Source organism: Anser cygnoides, chromosome 1 (genome assembly GCF_040182565.1).
Source record: "Anser cygnoides isolate HZ-2024a breed goose chromosome 1, Taihu_goose_T2T_genome, whole genome shotgun sequence".
NCBI classification, from domain to species: domain Eukaryota; kingdom Metazoa; phylum Chordata; class Aves; order Anseriformes; family Anatidae; genus Anser; species Anser cygnoides.
The window spans coordinates 42,041,246-42,059,522 of NC_089873.1; the positions used below are offsets into that span (position 1 = coordinate 42,041,246).

The 18,277-nt window shown below is 37.4% G+C and overlaps 1 protein-coding gene across 1 annotated transcript in view; it reads left to right on the top strand.

Moving 5' to 3' along the window:
- Positions 1-659: 659 nt before the first annotated feature.
- NAV3 (neuron navigator 3) overlaps positions 660-18,277 on the top strand; it is a 411,556-nt gene continuing 393,938 nt past the window's right edge. Inside the window, exon 1 of the mRNA XM_048047448.2 lies at positions 660-1,060. Within this exon, the coding sequence (XP_047903405.1) occupies positions 989-1,060 (72 nt within the window). The 5' untranslated portion in view covers positions 660-988. The remainder of the gene's footprint in view (positions 1,061-18,277) is intronic.

An 18,277-nucleotide genomic window follows, 5' to 3' on the forward strand; every position in this document is an offset into this window, starting at 1 on the left:
TTTCTGGCAGATAAATCTTGTTTGTAATGACTTTTTTTCTTTTTCTTTTTTTTTTTTTTTTTTCCTTCTCCCCCTCTGGTTGTAGCCTTCAAGAGAACTTTTGGGGAAAGGGAGGGGCTTTTTGTTCATTTTTCTTTTTTTTCTTCTTTTTTCTTTTAAGTCTTCATATTGGCTAGGATTTATTATTTTGACTGCAGGTTTTCCCCATGTGACCCTGTCAGTTTTATATTGGCTGTTGCTTTTTGAATACACTGAGGATGTATCAGGTGATAATGATGCAAAATTTTCATCAGTGCTGTCTTTATTCAAATAGTCTTTGCTCTTCTCTTTCCTTGAACTTTTCTTGGATAGCTATAGGCAAATTCATTATCTATTTGCAGTGAATATTCTGTATGCCATCTGTGATGTGAAGGGGGTCAAGTGGGATCATGTATCAGTTCAGCCTGCCAAGTATTATATCACAAAACAGTATTAGTTCCTTTCAAAAACAAACAAACCAAAAATCAGCTAACCAACCAACAAAAAACTTCACCAAATAAATGAAAAGGCTAACAAACAAACAAAACCCCATACCTGAGGAAGACAGATAGTCATCTACAAAAATGAAAACAAATTGCAAATAAATCTTATTCTTTTTTTTTATTTTTTTTCCTCAACAGGTTCACAGTCAGAATGTGAAATTATGTAAAATGGAAACCTGTGAAGAAAGGCACAGATAGCAGTGGAATTAAGTCGTGGATGAATTATTTCCCTTCGTAAGCATCAGCTTTTTAAAACACTATGGTGATTTGGAAAGTCCCGAGAGTGAACTGTGAAGTTTTCTTCATCTCAATCAATGGGTTTCTTAAGCATTTCTCCAAATCATTGATGTTCAGAGATGATGTGTGATGGAAAAAACACCCTGTCTGTGTGTTTATAGCCCCTGTTTTTTGGATTAGTTTGCTGTGTTGCTGAACCAATTTTGTTTCGAGGGCAAGGAGTGAATGTGATGGATTTATCTTCAGAGATGAACAAACATGGAAGGAATCCAGTAAGTCACAAACTAGAAGATCAAAAGAAGGTAAGATTGTTTTTAATTGGATTTAATTTTGTTGGAACTGCTTGAAAACTCTCTGGTTTTTAGTAAACTGAAAATTAATGTGCTTTTGAGGAAAAAGCATGCCATCATGCAGAAAGTGAACTGCTGTTATGGGACTGAATTTCTTTATTGTCTGGTAATTTTGTTTCTAATACTGCCTGATTGCGTGGTAATTTGTGTCAAAAGCTCCCTGAATTTGTCTGTCAAATTGTTTGCAAAGCTGTTACTCGGTTGCTCTCTGTCAATGCTGTGTTAGTGCCAGAGACCTGCTGAAATAAGTGTCTGACAACAGCCTGACACTGTTTGAGGTCCTGTATATCTGTGGATAGACACTTTTTGTTGTGTCCTATCGGTAGTTTTATATATTTTGGTTTTCAGATAATTACTTGTTGTTCAAGTTTCATCCTTTAGTACCCAAGGCAATTCACACATGTAAATTCACATTTCCATAGTACGGAAAATCCTTTAGGAAATCCCGCTTCTGTAACAGACTGTCTCAGAAGATTCCCCTTCCTGGTTCATCTGTTTTACTCAGACTATGGTCTGGAAACTTTTTTATAATGGTTATTTCATAATCTCAATCTGATGGTTTTTAACATCTTCATGTCTGTCTTCTATTTCCCCATGCTTTTTTAGTCTTTTGATGTGCCAGCTGACGGGTTACAGACTCGGTACATGTTCTTCCTGGTGTGCTGGCCTCTAATCGGAGCTCTACAGCAAGCAGAGAGGTCATTCTGGGGTAGCACTTTGTGGCTGTTGTGCACTTAATACGGGGCCTTAAAATGAGATTTAGTGGCCTTTGAATTACTGCATAGGTTCAATGAGGCTGTTAACATCAAAATAATGTATTAAACTACATATTATGTGCTTTATTATTACACAGGCTTGTTACAATAAGTGCTGCTGGTTTTGGCATGGAATATTGGTATGAAAGACACTGTCCAATGTTTCAAATAATTTTGATATTATTTGGGAAAAATACAAATTGGGGAAATTTATAAGCAGCATAAATGAAATTGTTTTAAGTCCTGGAAAATTAAATACTTGGTTTTAATGCCTTTGAAATTTGTATTTGTTAATCTAAGTCATTCAGTCACAGCTGATAGCCTTTTAAAGAGTGAATTGCTGGAAATATACCATGATAACACATACAATGAAATTATTGGGAAAATATATTCAGACTTTGAGCAGGCTCTTGGTAATGGAAAAGACACAGAGGTACATGATAGGAGATAACTGGTTTAGAGCATGGGACTTTCTCCAACTCATAATTCCCACCCTTTTTTTGCATCAAAGAAAAGCTGTGAAATATTAGGGTTAATCTCAACATCCATTGGACTGCTTTCTGAACCATGGTTATCTGACCTGAAATTGATTATGCTCTAGGGGGTGTGTTTTTCTCTTTTTTTTTTTTTTTCTTTTCAAAAGAAAATTTGGTTTTTCATCTCTAAGTGCATTTTGCAGATTCACGTATAGAGGCTGATTCTTCAGATTGCTTAGGAGGAGAAAGATTGTTTCAAAGAGGATCTGTTGTACCTTGAGGTCAATTTTTTCTTTGAGCAAGGATATTTTATCCAGCTGTAGAACTATGAAACAACCACTGAAGACTCTGTAGCTGCTAAAAATGTCTGGTCCTGTGGCACAGTTCATGCTGAAGAACTGAATTTCATGATCATAAACACAAGTCTGGTTATTTTTCATTACACACAGGAATTCTAACTAGTAATTTCATACATTTGGTGTGCTAATGCCTGTTTTTTTTTTTTTTTTTTTAATAGGAGGTTACTGTTAGATTTTAATAAAATGAGGCTTCAAAAACAATGAGAAACACAAGGCATAGTAGTAATTTGGCTATTTCTTTCCATAGCATTGAATGTAAAGTGTATTTAGAAATACTTTAAACAGAAATATGTGAAATAAAACCAGACCAATTTTGGAAAATATTGTCTGATTCATTGGCTGAAATAGATGCTCTACTGCTCGTCTACCTGGATCAGGCCAGGCAGGAGTCAAGCTGAATCTCTTAGCTTGTGTTCTCATAAATAAAGGAAAGATACTGTGTTCTGAGAAGACTCAACTGTTTTGTTGCTGCAGAAAGTATTGCCGCTGGACTGTTTTTTTTTTTTTAATGGGGAATTTAGAAAAAAACCAAAACACTATGCTAATTAAGGATATAAAACTTTGCAGGTGGTTTAAAAAGTTCAGGCTGTGCTTTGGCATTTAGTTTTTCTAATAAATTCAAAAGATAGTACAAGCTATATAGTTGCTTTTCTTAGATCTGTAATTGGGCTTAGAGAACTATGTTTATGTAATTTTCATTTTGTTAACTTATGAACTGTCAAGTTTATAGGGCACTCAGATATGTGTCTTATCTCAAAGCACATCAAATGCTAGCACTTGCATTTTAAAGAGGTGCATACTAATTTTATGGCTGCAGAACTATCAAGTTCCTTAGTCTTTCCGTAGCTCCAAGACATAATGTTTTATTGATTTCTGTCAATATTATGCTTGTTTATGTGGGCCTGGTAGGTGTCTCTGTGCTCCTACTCATGTGTATGAGCCATTACACAAGGCTCAGCCAGAGAGTGAGAGCTTTTGGTGCGGTTGAAGAGTTGAGGAAATAAGGGAGGCAGGCTAACAGTGGGCAGTTCAGAGAGGAAAAAGAGTTCAGGAACATCATAGGAATTCAAATCAATTGATTTCAATACAACACAGGGCTTCCATCTGCAAAATTTTCTACCTGGGAGTGAAACCTCAGGGAATTGGTAATGGGCTGGAATGTGCATGTCTGGGATGTCCATCACCTTTATCTGCATGAAGACCATGTGTCCACGGTATCTTGGTCCAAAACATGTCCTTCCTTCCTCCCATGCTCCAAGATGGACATTTCGGGTTGAATGCTGTACTTCTGCATCTAATTGTCATTCCTACAGTGTACTGTAATTTCTTATTTTGAAGGTATGATAATATTCAAGGCTTTGGGACATGAATGCCATTAAGAAGCAAATGCATTTGTCACTGTTTGCAGTAGGATGTGCAGATACATGATTTCAGTGCACAGTAAATGACAGTGAGAGCTATGAACTACTAGTTCAAATAACAGGTTTCAATATCCAACTTGCTGTAAATAACCATTTTAAAACCCAGAGAAGACTGCTTAATCTGTATTTCATCATCCAGTGGCATTATTCTGTTTTCAAAATCGATGGAAAAATTTGTAGTCTGCTGTTATGTGCAGAGTCTATGCTAGCCAAATCTGTAAAATACATTTCCAGAATTTCCTGTCTACTCTAGTCATTTAATTTTAATATTTTTCCCCCCAAAGAAAGTCCCATCGTGGGCATTTCTTTGACAGACTATCCAGGTTATTTGGTATCTTGGAAAAACACCTGCTTGCTTTAGGCAGGCAAAGCGAAGCCTTTGAACAATGCTGCAGCTGTGGCCTTGTTTAAGTCTGGAGCCTGACGGTGGGAGCCTAAGAGTGCTCTTCACCATGAGCATACAGATATGTGTGAGGCAACATACAGGCAAATAACGCAGGTTGCAATACCCTCAAGTATCATTTATCTACTTGACCTTGTTTAAACCTGTAAAATTGTTTCAGAACTACAGCAACGTACAAAATGGTTCCTGGTGACAATAGTATTTCATCTCTTAAAGATTTGGCACATCTGCTTCATGAGCTAACTAATTTACTGCTTTCTGATGTTCTACATTGTCTAAAGTATTTTAGGGAATACAAACCCTCTGTGCTTCTATCCTAACTCACATCAAATGATGTGTGTCTAGATTCATAGCCCATCGTGCAGAATGCAGCAGTAACGATATTGCAATACTGATAGTTCACAAAGCAGGAATCTTTGCGTCTCAGTTTACACCACTCACACCACTGATACACAGCCTACACTTTTGCACGTCCAGTATGCTTACTATTCTCAAAGGGATATATTTTTTTCCCCCCTCATATTTTCTTGTAACATCTCTCAAACAAAGCCTAAGCAACGAGAAAGCAAAGTCTGTGTGTCCTGTATATTTGGTTTTTACTCTTGATGTTTTTTTAGGGCAGGTGAATTCTGAGGCCTCGGTTCTTCTGTTTAAAGGCTGATTCAAACTGAATGAAATTGAAGGGCAGTTTAACAATTCCTGATACCACCTGAATATATACTTTAAAGTTAAATGTGAGAAAGTATAGCAATCTTGGTTACATTATTTCCATCAGTCTTTCTGTATGTAGATGAGCTACTGAGCTCAGAGGACTTTTTAAGAGATACCATGACTCTATTACTGGGCAGTAATTAAACATAATTAATAAGGAGGAATACTGAATAAGCCTTGTCTACTATTGGATGTTTTGGACTGAGTGTGTGCACTGCCCTGTTGTTTTCCCCAGTAGCCATTTGCAGATTAACTAAATGTCGAATAATCAGAGAGCTTTTGGCTGATGGGATATAAAAGGAGTTTACCATCAAAAGCATCAAGCAGTCTTGATATGCAGACCTTTAAAGATCAAATCAAGAGAGAAGGTTTAGAAGGGACAGATGAAATGGGTGTAATCAACATGTACAACAACTGTTCCTCTATTCCCTGCCTACTTCATCATCGTCAATATTTAACATTTCTGGAAAATTGGATGTCGTCATCGTGGGACAGTTGGGCCACCAGTACAATTTGTTCTCGCAAACACGCTCATACTGCTGTGTCTGCACTCCCCATTTTCACGTCTCTGTTCTCATTTTTATGACTAATGTAGTCAGCCAGAAACTGTTTTTTAACAATAAAAGCATTAAATATTGGGTAGGCCAGGTTTATTGCTTTTGTTGCTCAGTAGCTTACTTTTGTCTGAGAACCTAGGATCTGGATGGTGTTGCTTCTTCTCTCCCTGAAAAAGTTGATTTCTCCCTTGCTGATTTTACTTCTCTCTCCAAGACAGCTCTGAGTTTTCTCTCCCACCCCCTTTTCCTCACCCAGTCCCTCTTAAACATATACATATTTGTGTATTCTATGTTGTTTTGTCCATCTGCCCATCCATGTCTCTGTCAGGAGATGCTTTGCAAACAACTGCAAGTCAGAAAATCTAGCAAAGAGTCAGAGAACCATTAAGCTCAATGTTCACTGTTATCCCTTATCTCAAAACAGCTGGTGGGTTTTATTTTTCAGGATATATATTCAGGGTTTTAACCAAAAATAGTAGGGTGAGGGGATAGGAAGAACTCTTCAGGGTTGGAAGGAGAGGATTGTTCTCTTCTAGTTTTGCTGTTGTTTTTTTCTTCGATACTTCTGAATTAGGCAAAGATAGGAAGAACCCACCCAGCTGATACGGAAAAGTGGGCTGCGGGAATAAAACTGTGGTTGCTTTCCAAATTCATTGCTAGAGCAGCCTGTCACATATTACATCCTTCTTTCCCTTAGACTGTCTCCCTCCATACACCATGAGTTTTCTGTTTCAAAATTTATGCTAGAAAGACTTGAATTATTTCCTTCACTGTCAAACCTCCCTGGGGCCCCACCACCTGACTCTTGCTCTCTGAAATTGTTCCATGCACTCTGCTGGTGCAGTTGTTCCAATTTAAAAAAAATAATCTTTACAGGCTAAGTACATTGTATTAAATATCATTTTATGAAATATGAAACCGATATTTAATAATTCTTAAAGTTCACACCCTCTGAATGCCTACAGTTTTTGTTTCTCTTATTAGAGAGCCATGATGTAAATGAGTACCCATTTCTTTTTCTGCTCTTTTTTTTTTTCTTTTTCTTTGCCTTCCCTAACCCACTGTCTGCAACAGTCTCATTTGCAGAGCAGTATTTTGACCCAATGCTGAAAATAGTTAAGATATTAAGTCCTGATTCATTGTTTTTATTAAAAAATACTGACTGATTGTATTTTATATTTTAAGAGTATGTCTTGGTTTCTTAGCCGGTTACTTTTCTTTCAACTCAACGTTATTATCTGTAAGCTGTTGCTGTTAACACATGCCTGATAGCTGATAAAAACTTGTTTAGGAATACCAGGTAAAGGCTGTACCAGGGTGTCAGCACCGCCTGGCTGGAAGAAGCTCAGCTGCTTTGCAGTTGGTTGTGCTGGCAGATTTTTGCGTGATCAGATAGCTGAAATGAATACTATTTTGTACATACACATACCACATAAATTTTGACATGCACTACAGAGTGAGAGGAGGAAGGTGGCTTTTTCCTTTGGCTTAGTTACTTTTTTTTTTTTTCCTAAAAGTGATAAAACTACTTACTGGCCTATAGGTCTGCTAGTACTACTAAAGGCAAAATTTACTGTTTCTATCAGTTACTCTTGTATATGCACTAATAACAACGTGGATTTAAGCATCTTGTCTCAAACTGATTTGCCTAATCCAGAGTGAGATACAAGGACTAGGAAGCAGAAAACAATGAAATTTGTGGAGGCAATATCTCATGATTACACCGTTTGCTGTGGGAAACCTTGATGGTTACAAATTATCAGTAATGTTTTCATTTGTCAAGTATATATTAAAAAAAAAGAAATGCTAGAGGCTTTCCACCATAAATCCTGTTTTTTGATTGCTGTTCCCCCTACATTTTCCAAAGAAAGCTCTTAGCCTCAGGACAAAACAGTTGAAGTGATACTAAATAGCTAAGCTAGTAAATAAGCTAGTAAATAAAATCACATGGCTTTTTTCTGCTGTTTCTCTGCAAGGACATTGCAAAATAAGGAAATCACCATAGTAGATAGTATTTTATTGTTCTTACTGTTGTTATTTTTAAGAAGTGTTACTGAATGATATTTGCTTAGCTGGTAATGGCTGGTTGCAAGCAATATTTGTCTTGAAATGTTCTGTTGTTATTTGAGTATGAAATGCCAATTAGGGTAGGGTTGGGCTGCTGAAACAGTGTGCGACCCAGTCCTATGTCTTCCTTCTGAAGAAGGAGCACGAGCTTGAGAAGCAGTCTCATAGAGGTTCTCCATCATTGTTGAGGCTCCTACTTGATACCTTGTCTTGCACTGTGACATTGGGGATTTTTATCATACAACTGCATGGAGATCATACCTTCAAAAACTTCTTTTGAGGCTTTTGCACTCTGAAGCAAGAGCTTAAAAATAAGTATGGTCCTATAATGTGTGTTAGGGAGTCAACTATCCTGCTTGCCAACTTTATTTAAGTATTTTATTAAATCTTGTGGATGATCCTGTATCAAAGTGGGCATTCGGAGTAAAAACGTATTTTCATGTCCCCTTTCCATGAATTTTGAACTTTCCATGGGATTGCTTTCTACTTTAAACAGGCTTTGTACAACAGAGACTTAAAAAACTAAGAGCCAGAATTCCTCTCAAAACGTTGGGAAGAGTAAGTAGAAATAATGTCAACTTTCTTCTTATCCCAGTTCCAGACTACAGTTTGAATGTCTGAATGACCAAGAAGGGAAAATTAATTAATTAAATAAATCGCCAGAGCAATTTTGATCTGAATGTATCTAACAACACTTTTTCGTTTGTTTGATAATTGTTCTAATTATACGTTAAGTGAAGGTTACCGCTGTGCTTATGAAGGGGTTGGGAAAAGTAGTTGCTGTCACCATGTTTGTTTAGCTACTTTATCTAAATCATTCTGTGCTGTTACCTTGAGATTTTAACTGGATCCTAGGATCCAGTGCAGGTCAAGTATTCTGCACCCTGTCGGGTATCTGCATTCTTGCGGTGCAATTGAAGCATTGCAAGTGCCGTAGAATCATAGAATCTGGGTCTCATGGATTGCAGTCTCATCTAGTTTCTTCTCTAATTCCCCCAAAACTGTTATTGTTGAAATTGTAAGAAGCAGAATCTTCTACTGTATCAGAAGAAATAAAGCTGTGAGGGAATGTACTGCAATCTGCCTTTGTGGGATATAAAGACCTTCTTTAGACTGCATTTTATATGTGCTAAAGCAAAAGTCTCTTGTGAGACTCTGTTGTGTGCCTGCTTGTAAAGCAGAGCTTTAAAAACCTTTTACATTTGTTCTAGACAGGTCTAGCCTTAAGCAACGTATGAGAGGACACCTCTATCTGCTGTTGTGTTTTTTTAGCTCCTGACTAGAAACATCTAGTGGAATTACTGACTGATTACCAACAGCAATTAATAGTCTCACATCAAACCAGATCTCGTTTTCCTAGATGCAGTATGTAAATACACACTATGAATCAAGAGAATGAGAAAAGATTGACAAAGCTTGGTACATTTGCAGAAGTGATGCACAGAAAAGTTTAAAGCCTAGAAGCCTAACTTCCCTAAATGAGTTTTCTAGATTTGTATTTATTTATTTATTTATTTATGTTTACTGAAGGAAATGCATGTGGAGAAAAGAAAAAGCAACCCGCAGAGTGGTACATTGCTGAAGCCACATTTGTAATAATATGAGCAGCCCTTAAATGCAGCTCTCTTGAGTCTGGATGTTGTCACAGAGTGGAAGGCTATACCTTGAACTTAAGAGTGCATGCCTGCTGCATCCCAATTAAAGGATACTGCTGGGAGATTTTCTGTTTCTGTTTTTTATTTTTCAGTGCTTAGGTACTGGTATTAGCTTTTCACCTGTGCTGAAGTACAAAAGAATTCAAAGGTAGGAAGGAACTTTGGAAATGGTTAGAAATTTCTTTTTAGCGCAAAATTATTTTTTTTTCTTTCTTTCTCTCACAGCTGCTTACCAGCAAGCACAAGCATATCCACGTTGTTTTGAATATAAGCATGTGTATATATACAAACTAGCATAGTTCTACTCTATGTTTGATGCAGTAAATGAACAAAGCTTCTTTGCTAAAAGAAAAGAAAAATCTGATAGAGCTACTGAGTTTAATAACAATATATTCCCTCTACATGACAGTTGCATTTTGGGAGGAGGGAGAACAAAGCAAAGCAAACCCTTCCACACACAGGACAATCTTTCAGGGTACTTCCATGTTAGTAAACTGAACCTTAGAGTGTTACTTTGTTTGTCTGTAGTATCTTTAGATGTAATAAATTTTTGTCTCATGAGGCACTGCTGCATGGAAAACCCATACAGTTTTTAATATTAAAATTTCTTGACATCTTCTAGAATGGTCAGGATCAGGCACAGCTATTACCATTAATGGCATTTGAGTGACTGAACGTGGGGAGAGGGACAGCCCCTGGCATTCAGGGCATTACCTGAAGCTATGGTGCAGAGCAGCTGCTGTTCCAGTTTAACGTTATCCTTCTGGAAGGGAAAATAGGCCTGTGGTTGAAATGCAAGTCAGCAGGCTGTCTTTATAGGTTGGGCTCCTGATATTGTTTTTTGTCTGCTCCTTTCTTTTTGTTGTTGCTACTGCTGTTGTTTTCTCCTTGCTGTCAGGTGTATTCTCCTTACCTGTCATCTTCCTGCTATCCTTGGCACATGTTTTTTGCCCTCTATCTCTTTGTCTTCATTTTCCCTCTCCCCTTGCTCAAGTTAACTGCTTATCATTTTATTTTCAGCATGCATGCACACTTACATATACAGAAGTGTGAATGTATATGTGTACACATTCATAATTACATATATGAGTATTTTGAGTGAGTTTATAAACATATGAGCATATAAACATGTAATATGAACAATCATGTATGAGACATTCTCCAGTGTAATCATACATTAAAATGTTTTGTTTCCTCTGTATTCCATTTGTTTCTTGATTATTTATTTTATTTCTGGAAAATAGTGTCCTTAGGTCAGAGGTTTTGTAACCCTATATACATATATATATTTATATATATATAAAATTGTCTGGTGTAAGCACTGTGTCCATAATTTGTCATTTGGAAGGGCTGATTTCCATCAAGTGCTCTTTTTGGCTCAATCGCAGAGGTCAGATTACTTTGTATTTATTGTTGGCATCATAAATGAGAACCAAAGGAGAGTACAACACACAAATGTAATAACCTCTAGAACTCCAATGAGTATCTACAAAGCACTAATACATGTTGTACCCAGTGATGGGCATGATTTTAAACAGATTCTACTATGGTTACTACAAAATTTGCTTTGATATCTTGAAGATATTTCTTACTTGATGTATAGTGATTGAGGTACATACTGACTTCTTGATGGATGATGATCTTTCTCCTTTTTTCTTTTTTTTCCCTAAGTATGCTGACTTAAACAAAAATTACTTTAAACAACTGTCACTTTTAACTTTGAGGTAACAGATCACTATTGAAGCCAAAAATTCTATAAGATGGTTATTTAGCTTGCTTGAATCTACTGTGTTCAGAGTAGAACAATTGCTTCTTTGTGAAACACCATCTCTGTCTGTGTTATGCAATAGCTTATTAATAATTTAAATATGTCTGTTGCTATATTACAGTTGCTGCTGTATCCCTTTAGGAAGGATGATGTAAGTAAAGCTTGAGGCAGAAAGGCTAAAGGTCTGCTTCTCTTCTAGCTTCATCTTTTTTTTCATACCCTCAGGGAAGTTGCTTAAATTTGTTTTTACCCATCTGTAAAATTAAAAGATCTGAATCACTGACCATTGATTTTTCTCAGAGCATTAAGATCCTCGTATTGAAGGCCAAATATCCTTGGCTAGTATTTAAAATAAATACACTGCAGTTACAGCTATTTATTTGCTTTGCGGCAGAGTAAAGGAATCTTGGTCATGAATCGGAATAGACTTGTGCTGGTGCTGTATGAACACAGAACAAAAAGACTTTGTCTGGCTTAAAGACCTTACAGTTTGCCTTACAGTTTGCCCCTTGATTCCACTCTTGGTTTTAGTACCCAACAGCAGAATACACCTTTTTATGGATAGAATATGTTGTCTGTACAAAATCACCCGTCATTGAGGCACTAGGTTGTACTATGAGTGGGAGAGAAGGGAGAGGTTTGTGTACACAAAGGAAGAACTACACAGGCTTTGTCTTTCTGATATGCTCACCAAAAAAAAAAAAAATTATAGTGTCTTGGCTGTTAATACATTACATCTATATTTTCTTCTAATTTCCTGATTTTCCCCACTGTAGTCGTCTAAATGTCATCTCAGAATTTCAATGGTCTGTTTGGCTGTGCGTTAAGCAGAGACTATGTTCTTAATTCATACAGTTTAGTACGTAACTAAAGTAGATGTCACTTTCCTGTCATTGTCAACTGTCACATGACTACTTCTTACAATGCCAGTTACTCATTCTATTTATTTCCAAATGGCCATTTAAAGAAACCATATAAGAGGAAGAGATTTAAATGGATCAGTAGGGGAGATGGAAGAAAGAGGTTAATAGAAGAAAATTACAGAATTTTCCAAATGTTTTTCTATGCCAGTCTAGACAACTGGGATTTTGTTCTTTTCTGAAAGCAGAAGGAGCTGGTAACTACGTGCTCTGGAGTAGCATCAGTCTGGGTGTAAAAAGAGCTTTCTGGCTCAAAATCTCCAGGAGCTCCCCTAAATATGTACCAATAATGCAAGATGATTTGCAGAATTGTGCAACCCACAAAGAAGAAATAAACGATGCATAAAAACAGCACTCAGAAGTCAAAGCTGTCTGTTAAGGAGTTTACTTTGGTGCTTAACTGACATCTCTTGGAAAAAAAAGACTTCAATATTCTATGCTATCCCATGCTTGACAGTAATGAGCTAAAATGGTATGTAAACATTATAAACAAAGATGATCCCAAGAGCAAAATTCCTGAGTGGATCTGTATTTCAAAAGTGCCAAAGAGTGATTATGGAGATCTCAGAGCTGATTTTAGCCCATCATAAGAGAAATAGCGAATATCTTCTGATTTGCTCCCACGCCCTCCTCCCTAGTGTTTTTTGTTCACTTTTGGTTTGTGTTGTTATAAATAAACTATTAAGCATAAAAAGAGTTGCAAAACACCTTTAACAGTAGTTAGCCTTTTTTCTTGCCCTTTACTTATTTGTTTATATCAATAAAATGATGAAAGGAAATAAAGTCATTCTTCCACAATGTGTGTCTAATAACTGTAGCCAATACAAATTTGATCTGTCAAAAATCTTGTTGTGTTTTCTTGATATATCAGTTCATGGCACAGCTAGAAAGAAAGGCGGAGTTGTCATTTGTTAGCAGAACAGCTGGCGTAACAGACTGGAAGTTGTGTTCTCCAGGAATTAATTTTTTACCAAGGTAAGTTCAGTCACTGGTTTTAAACTGTTAATTTTACAGCTCAGGCTGTGCTGCTTGCCTGCGTAACAGTACAGTTTCAGAAGAGGTAAAAGGAAAACCATGAAGCATATGTTGGGGTGGGGGGGGGTGGGGGGTTTGCCTTTTTTTATTTTTATTTTTATTTTCTTCCCCTGTAAAGGAGGGTTCTCAGACTGAGGTTGATTGCTCTGACAGCTGCCCAGGGAAACCAGAGACTCTCCTGTATGGGAATCAGAATGTGTATGCTATATATTTGTTTAGTTTTTCTCATGTATTTATTCTCTTTCTTAGCAAAAAAAACAACAAATGAAACCTTATTGGGGAAGGGGAGGTGGGGTGAATCCCTTACTGCTATTTACTATTTGCAAAATATACTTGTTTGTTCCTTTCATGAGACACTGTTTAAGAAGATGTAATCTGAGTATGTTAAACTCCATTTTTTTTCCTTTCTTTAATGCAGCATATGTTTAGGAATGCTGTGGAGATAATATGCCTACAAGTGCAGCACTTAAATCTAAAAAGTTGAAATGAAGAAAAAAAGAATGAAGGGGTGGGAGTTGTGCATGGCAAAAGCCTTTTTTTATTTGAATATTTATATCTCTGGGTGTTTTTAGCAACATTTAAAATTTTTAGCTTTTAATACCATGTGTAGTGATTGCATGCACAGGGAAGGATTCTGTATGTTTGCAAGGTACTATGTGACTGTCTTAGTACTGTACCTATAAACACATCCTGGTAAGTGTTCCAGGCATATGTCATGAATGTTTGTCACAACATATTTCTTCTAGTAAATTATGCTGTGACCCAGTTCTCAAAATCAGACCAGTAGCTCTGTATGGACTCTTTAAAGAGGTGTAGTATTGGTGGCAGTGTCATGGTTAAGGTTGTGTTTAGGTTTATACTATATGTTTCATGGTAATACTCTAAAGCTATCATTATCCAGACCTCTTAAATAACAGTGGGAATCTTTCCAGTGATTTTGGCAGGCTTTCTGCAAAGCCTTTAAATTTTTTGTGGGTTGCTCTATTTTTTGATGTAACATCTTGCAAAAAATATACTAAAATTTTAAAGAAAAAAGCCCTTAATATCGATCTTGTTTGGGAAAGAAATAATACATGGTTACTTGCAACTGGTAAGAATTGCAGTCATCACCAGCTGCATTTTTGTCCATGCATACAGGTTGTGACAAAACTGGGGCCCTGGGGTCACATTCAATAAGTTAACTATCTGTAACTGTTGGCCTTATTGAGAATAATCTAGTCAGTTTGCCAAGCAAATTGCCCAAGTTTTCCCGAAGTTGCCCAAGGCCTGTCTGAGTCTACACACTTTGTGTCATCTATCGGAGAGCAGCATTTCAGTGGAAAAAAGTCCCCATAATAAACCCAAAAAAACAGCCTTCCAAAAGCTTCTAAGAGGGTTCCTTCCTGGCTCTCTTATTGAGGCAACAATGCAGACTGCTTTAAAAGTAAGATTAAAGCTCTTCCAAATAGTGTTTTGTTTGAATGAGGCCCCTAAATGAGGCTGAATCTTCAGAGGTTGGTTGAATTGTATCTAATATCATTTGGATTAAACACTGACTCTTTCATAGGAAACATTAAAATGCCCCCAAATTCTTAATAAAATTTAGCTTATTTTAAAATTTGTTTAACAGGAGATCCAAGTTGAACTGGTACTTTAGCCACAGGATGATATTTGGATTTTACTTATGTATTATTTCTTATGCAGTGATATTCCTTTTGGAAACTGGACGTTTCTTTAGATCCATTTTTCCAGAGTTTCGTAGGTTATGCTTTAAGGATAGACTGCACCCAGCCTGCCTTGATAAAAAGAATATCCATTAACTAAAGTGGAGGGGTGGATGTAGGTCCAGGGGTTAGAAGTATTCTTCCAAATGGGGCACTGGTACAAGTTCCCCAGAGCAGTGGCCATGATACCGAGCCTGCCAGAATTCAAGAAGTGTTTGGACAATGCTCTCAGGCAAAGGGATGGTCCTGGGTGAAGCCGGGAGTTGGACCTGGCAGAGAAGGACCTGGGAGTATTGATTGATTGTCGGCTGAATATGAGCCAGCAGTGTGCTCAGGTGGCCAAGAAGGCCAACAGCATCCTGGCTTGCATACGAAACAGTGTGGCCTGCAGGGCTAGGGAAGTGATTGTCCCCCTGTACTCGGCTTTGGTGAGGCTGCACCTCGAGTACTGTGTTCAGTTTTGGGCTCCTCACTACAGGAAGGACATCGAGGTGCTTGAGAGAGTCCAGAGAAGGGAAACGAAGCTGGTGAGGGGTCTGGAGAACAAGTCTTATGAGGAGCGGCTGAGGGAGCTGGGCTTGTTCAGCCTGGAGAAGAGAAGGCTCAGGGGCGACCTTATCGCACTCTACAGGTACCTCAAAGGAGGCTGTAGCAAGGTGGGAGTTGGTCTATTCTCCCACGTGCCTGGTGACAGGACGAGGGGGAATGGGCTAAAGTTGTGCCAGGGGAGGTTTAGGTTGGAAATTAGGAGAAATTTCTTCTCAGAAAGAGTGGTCAGGCATTGGAACGGGTTGCCCAGACAGGTGGTGGAGTCACCATCCCTGGAGGTGTTTAAGGAAATGTTGGACGTGGTGCTTAGGGACATGGTTTAGTGGGTGACATTGGTGATAGGGGGGTGGTTGGACCAGATGATCTTGGAGGTCTTTTCCAACCTTAATGATTTTCTGATTCTGTGAAGTGCTGTGAGGTGGGGGTGGTCAGTGCTTGCAAAGTACCTGTGCTCTGTATGTTCTGGGGTGCCCCAACTGGTTGTTGCCCTACTGGCCGTCTGCCTAGCCCAATGTCTTGGGGAGGCGAGACCAATGTCTCCTTAAGGAGGAGATGGCAGCAGGGTAGAAGAGGAGCAGTTTTCCTAGTCATTCCTCCTCTTAAAAAACCCATCTGTTTTCTTCATAGTCAAAGGCAGCTCAGCCTTGTAGGTGGAGGATGAGGAAGATGGACGAAAAGTTCATGCAGATGAGTTTTCTGTGTGCTTTCACAATTTGTGTGGAAAGACCGTTGGAAAACTACTTACGGAATTCTGGGGATTGCATGTAGCATAATGAGACTTATTTCCTTAGAGACAACTGCAATCATTCTTGAATTTCTCAATATTGGATTGAGCTTTATTTGCACTGTATTTTTATGTGGTTCCCTCTCTCCATGCTACTTAAATTTTTGTGCTTGCTGTATGTCATATGTATTAGTTTTTAATAAATGTATTGACTTCGAGCAGTGTAGAAACTTAGCTTCTGAGTAGTATGGAAATTAACTTCTTGAACCAGTTCATGTCACCAGCATAGAATCAGGTGCTGTCTTATTTTTTCACATGCAAATGCATTAATTACATGCTAGTTTAAAAACGCAGCTCCAGTAAATCTCTGGTAGTGTAAGTTCTTCTTAGGATGAAATTACACTGATATGTTAATATTTCTGTCAATTTCAGATAAATGCAAATATTGGGTTATTATTTTCTGCTTTCATGGAGTTCGGTATTTTTTGAAAGTTATAAGTGTCCAGTCTTTCTTTCATATGGAAATATATGCAGAAGATGAGAATATCATTCTACAGTTTCACAAGGCTGACTTCCAGTGAGGATTAAATTAGATTCTTCAGACAGTGTAGCTCTAAAGGCTACTGAAAAGAAAATGAAGCACTAGATTATCAGGAAAAAAGAACAGATTGTCTTCCTTGAATGAAATTCTGCAAAAAGTGTCATTTAGTGTGTATTTAATGTGTTTATCTACATCGTGGAATTTTCAAATTAGCTTTTACCATTTTCTTTATATTCTTGGCATAAATAAAGATGTATCTCGTTATCTGGTTTGAATACAATTTTTATGGCAGGATCATGAAAATAAATATGTTTTAAGAAGCAACGGATACTTGGTTTTCCTTGCAGCTTATAGTTTGTTTGCTTTTCTTGTTTTTTTAATAAAAGATGTCTATAATTAAGCTTTAAAAAAAAAAAAAAGAGGAAAAGAGAAAAGCTTGCAGTTTTGCAGTATTGATTTTAACCAGTAATGATGATATTGTCAAAAATAATTTTTGGTATCCAGTATCCCCATTGTTCAGTACTTTGACAGACATGATTTGACAAATAAAATATGTGGCTTTTCTTCCAAAGGATAGAAAGACATATATAATAGAGGAAGAGTTAGATTTTTTACTCATAGGCTCTATAAATGAAAAGTTAAAGTAATAGGGATAAAAGTAGTACCTGCGAGTCTGTGCAGTGCTGTTATCTTGTGTGACTTAGGACATGGATAGAAAGAGAAAAGCTAGAAATGCCTGTATGCTCCCACCATAGACCAAACACCCTAAAATTGCTGTAATTGTGATAACAGTTGTGACCTAAGCTTGTCAAATATAAATATTTGGCTGACTCTTGCTCATCTCAGGAGTATGTCTTTTTTTTTTTTTTTACAGTCTATATTCTTTCTCTCTCTCTCTTTTATTATTATTATTATTATTATCATCATCATCATCATCATCATCTTTTTCCTGTAGCCCCTCCCATCCTCTTCCTCCCCATGGTATTTTATCACAAACTCAAGCTGCAAGCTCTTTGGGACAGTGACTTCATTTTTACAGCACGTCCATGCAGTGCTTGTTTAAACTAAGCATTCAACATAATGTTTCACGTCTAGGTTATTTATCTTAGTTTTGTTAAAGTTTAGAGAATAGGGGTGTTTTTGGTGGTGGTGGTGGGGGTGGTGGTTGTTCTTGTTTTTTCTAATGCTGCTAAGAGTGTACAGGTGGATCTGGCCCATTCATTGCTATCACTCAGGGTGGAGATCCTCCTACTTTAGTGCTGTCATTTTTCAGGCAGGCACCGCTAGATGTTTGTGTGCCATATGCAAATACTTCTCTTTGGCCTGGCCTTGCCAGCAGCTGCCCCAGGGAAGAATAAGTAATTACCAGCAATCTTATTATTATTATTTTTTCCCATAGTAATTTATATTCAGGAAGCTCTTTTGGAGTTATAGTCAGGGCTACAAAGTCCCATGGTGGTAGATACTTTTTGTATACATACAAATCATAGTCTGAAATGAAAAAAATGCAGTCTACACAAAAGTG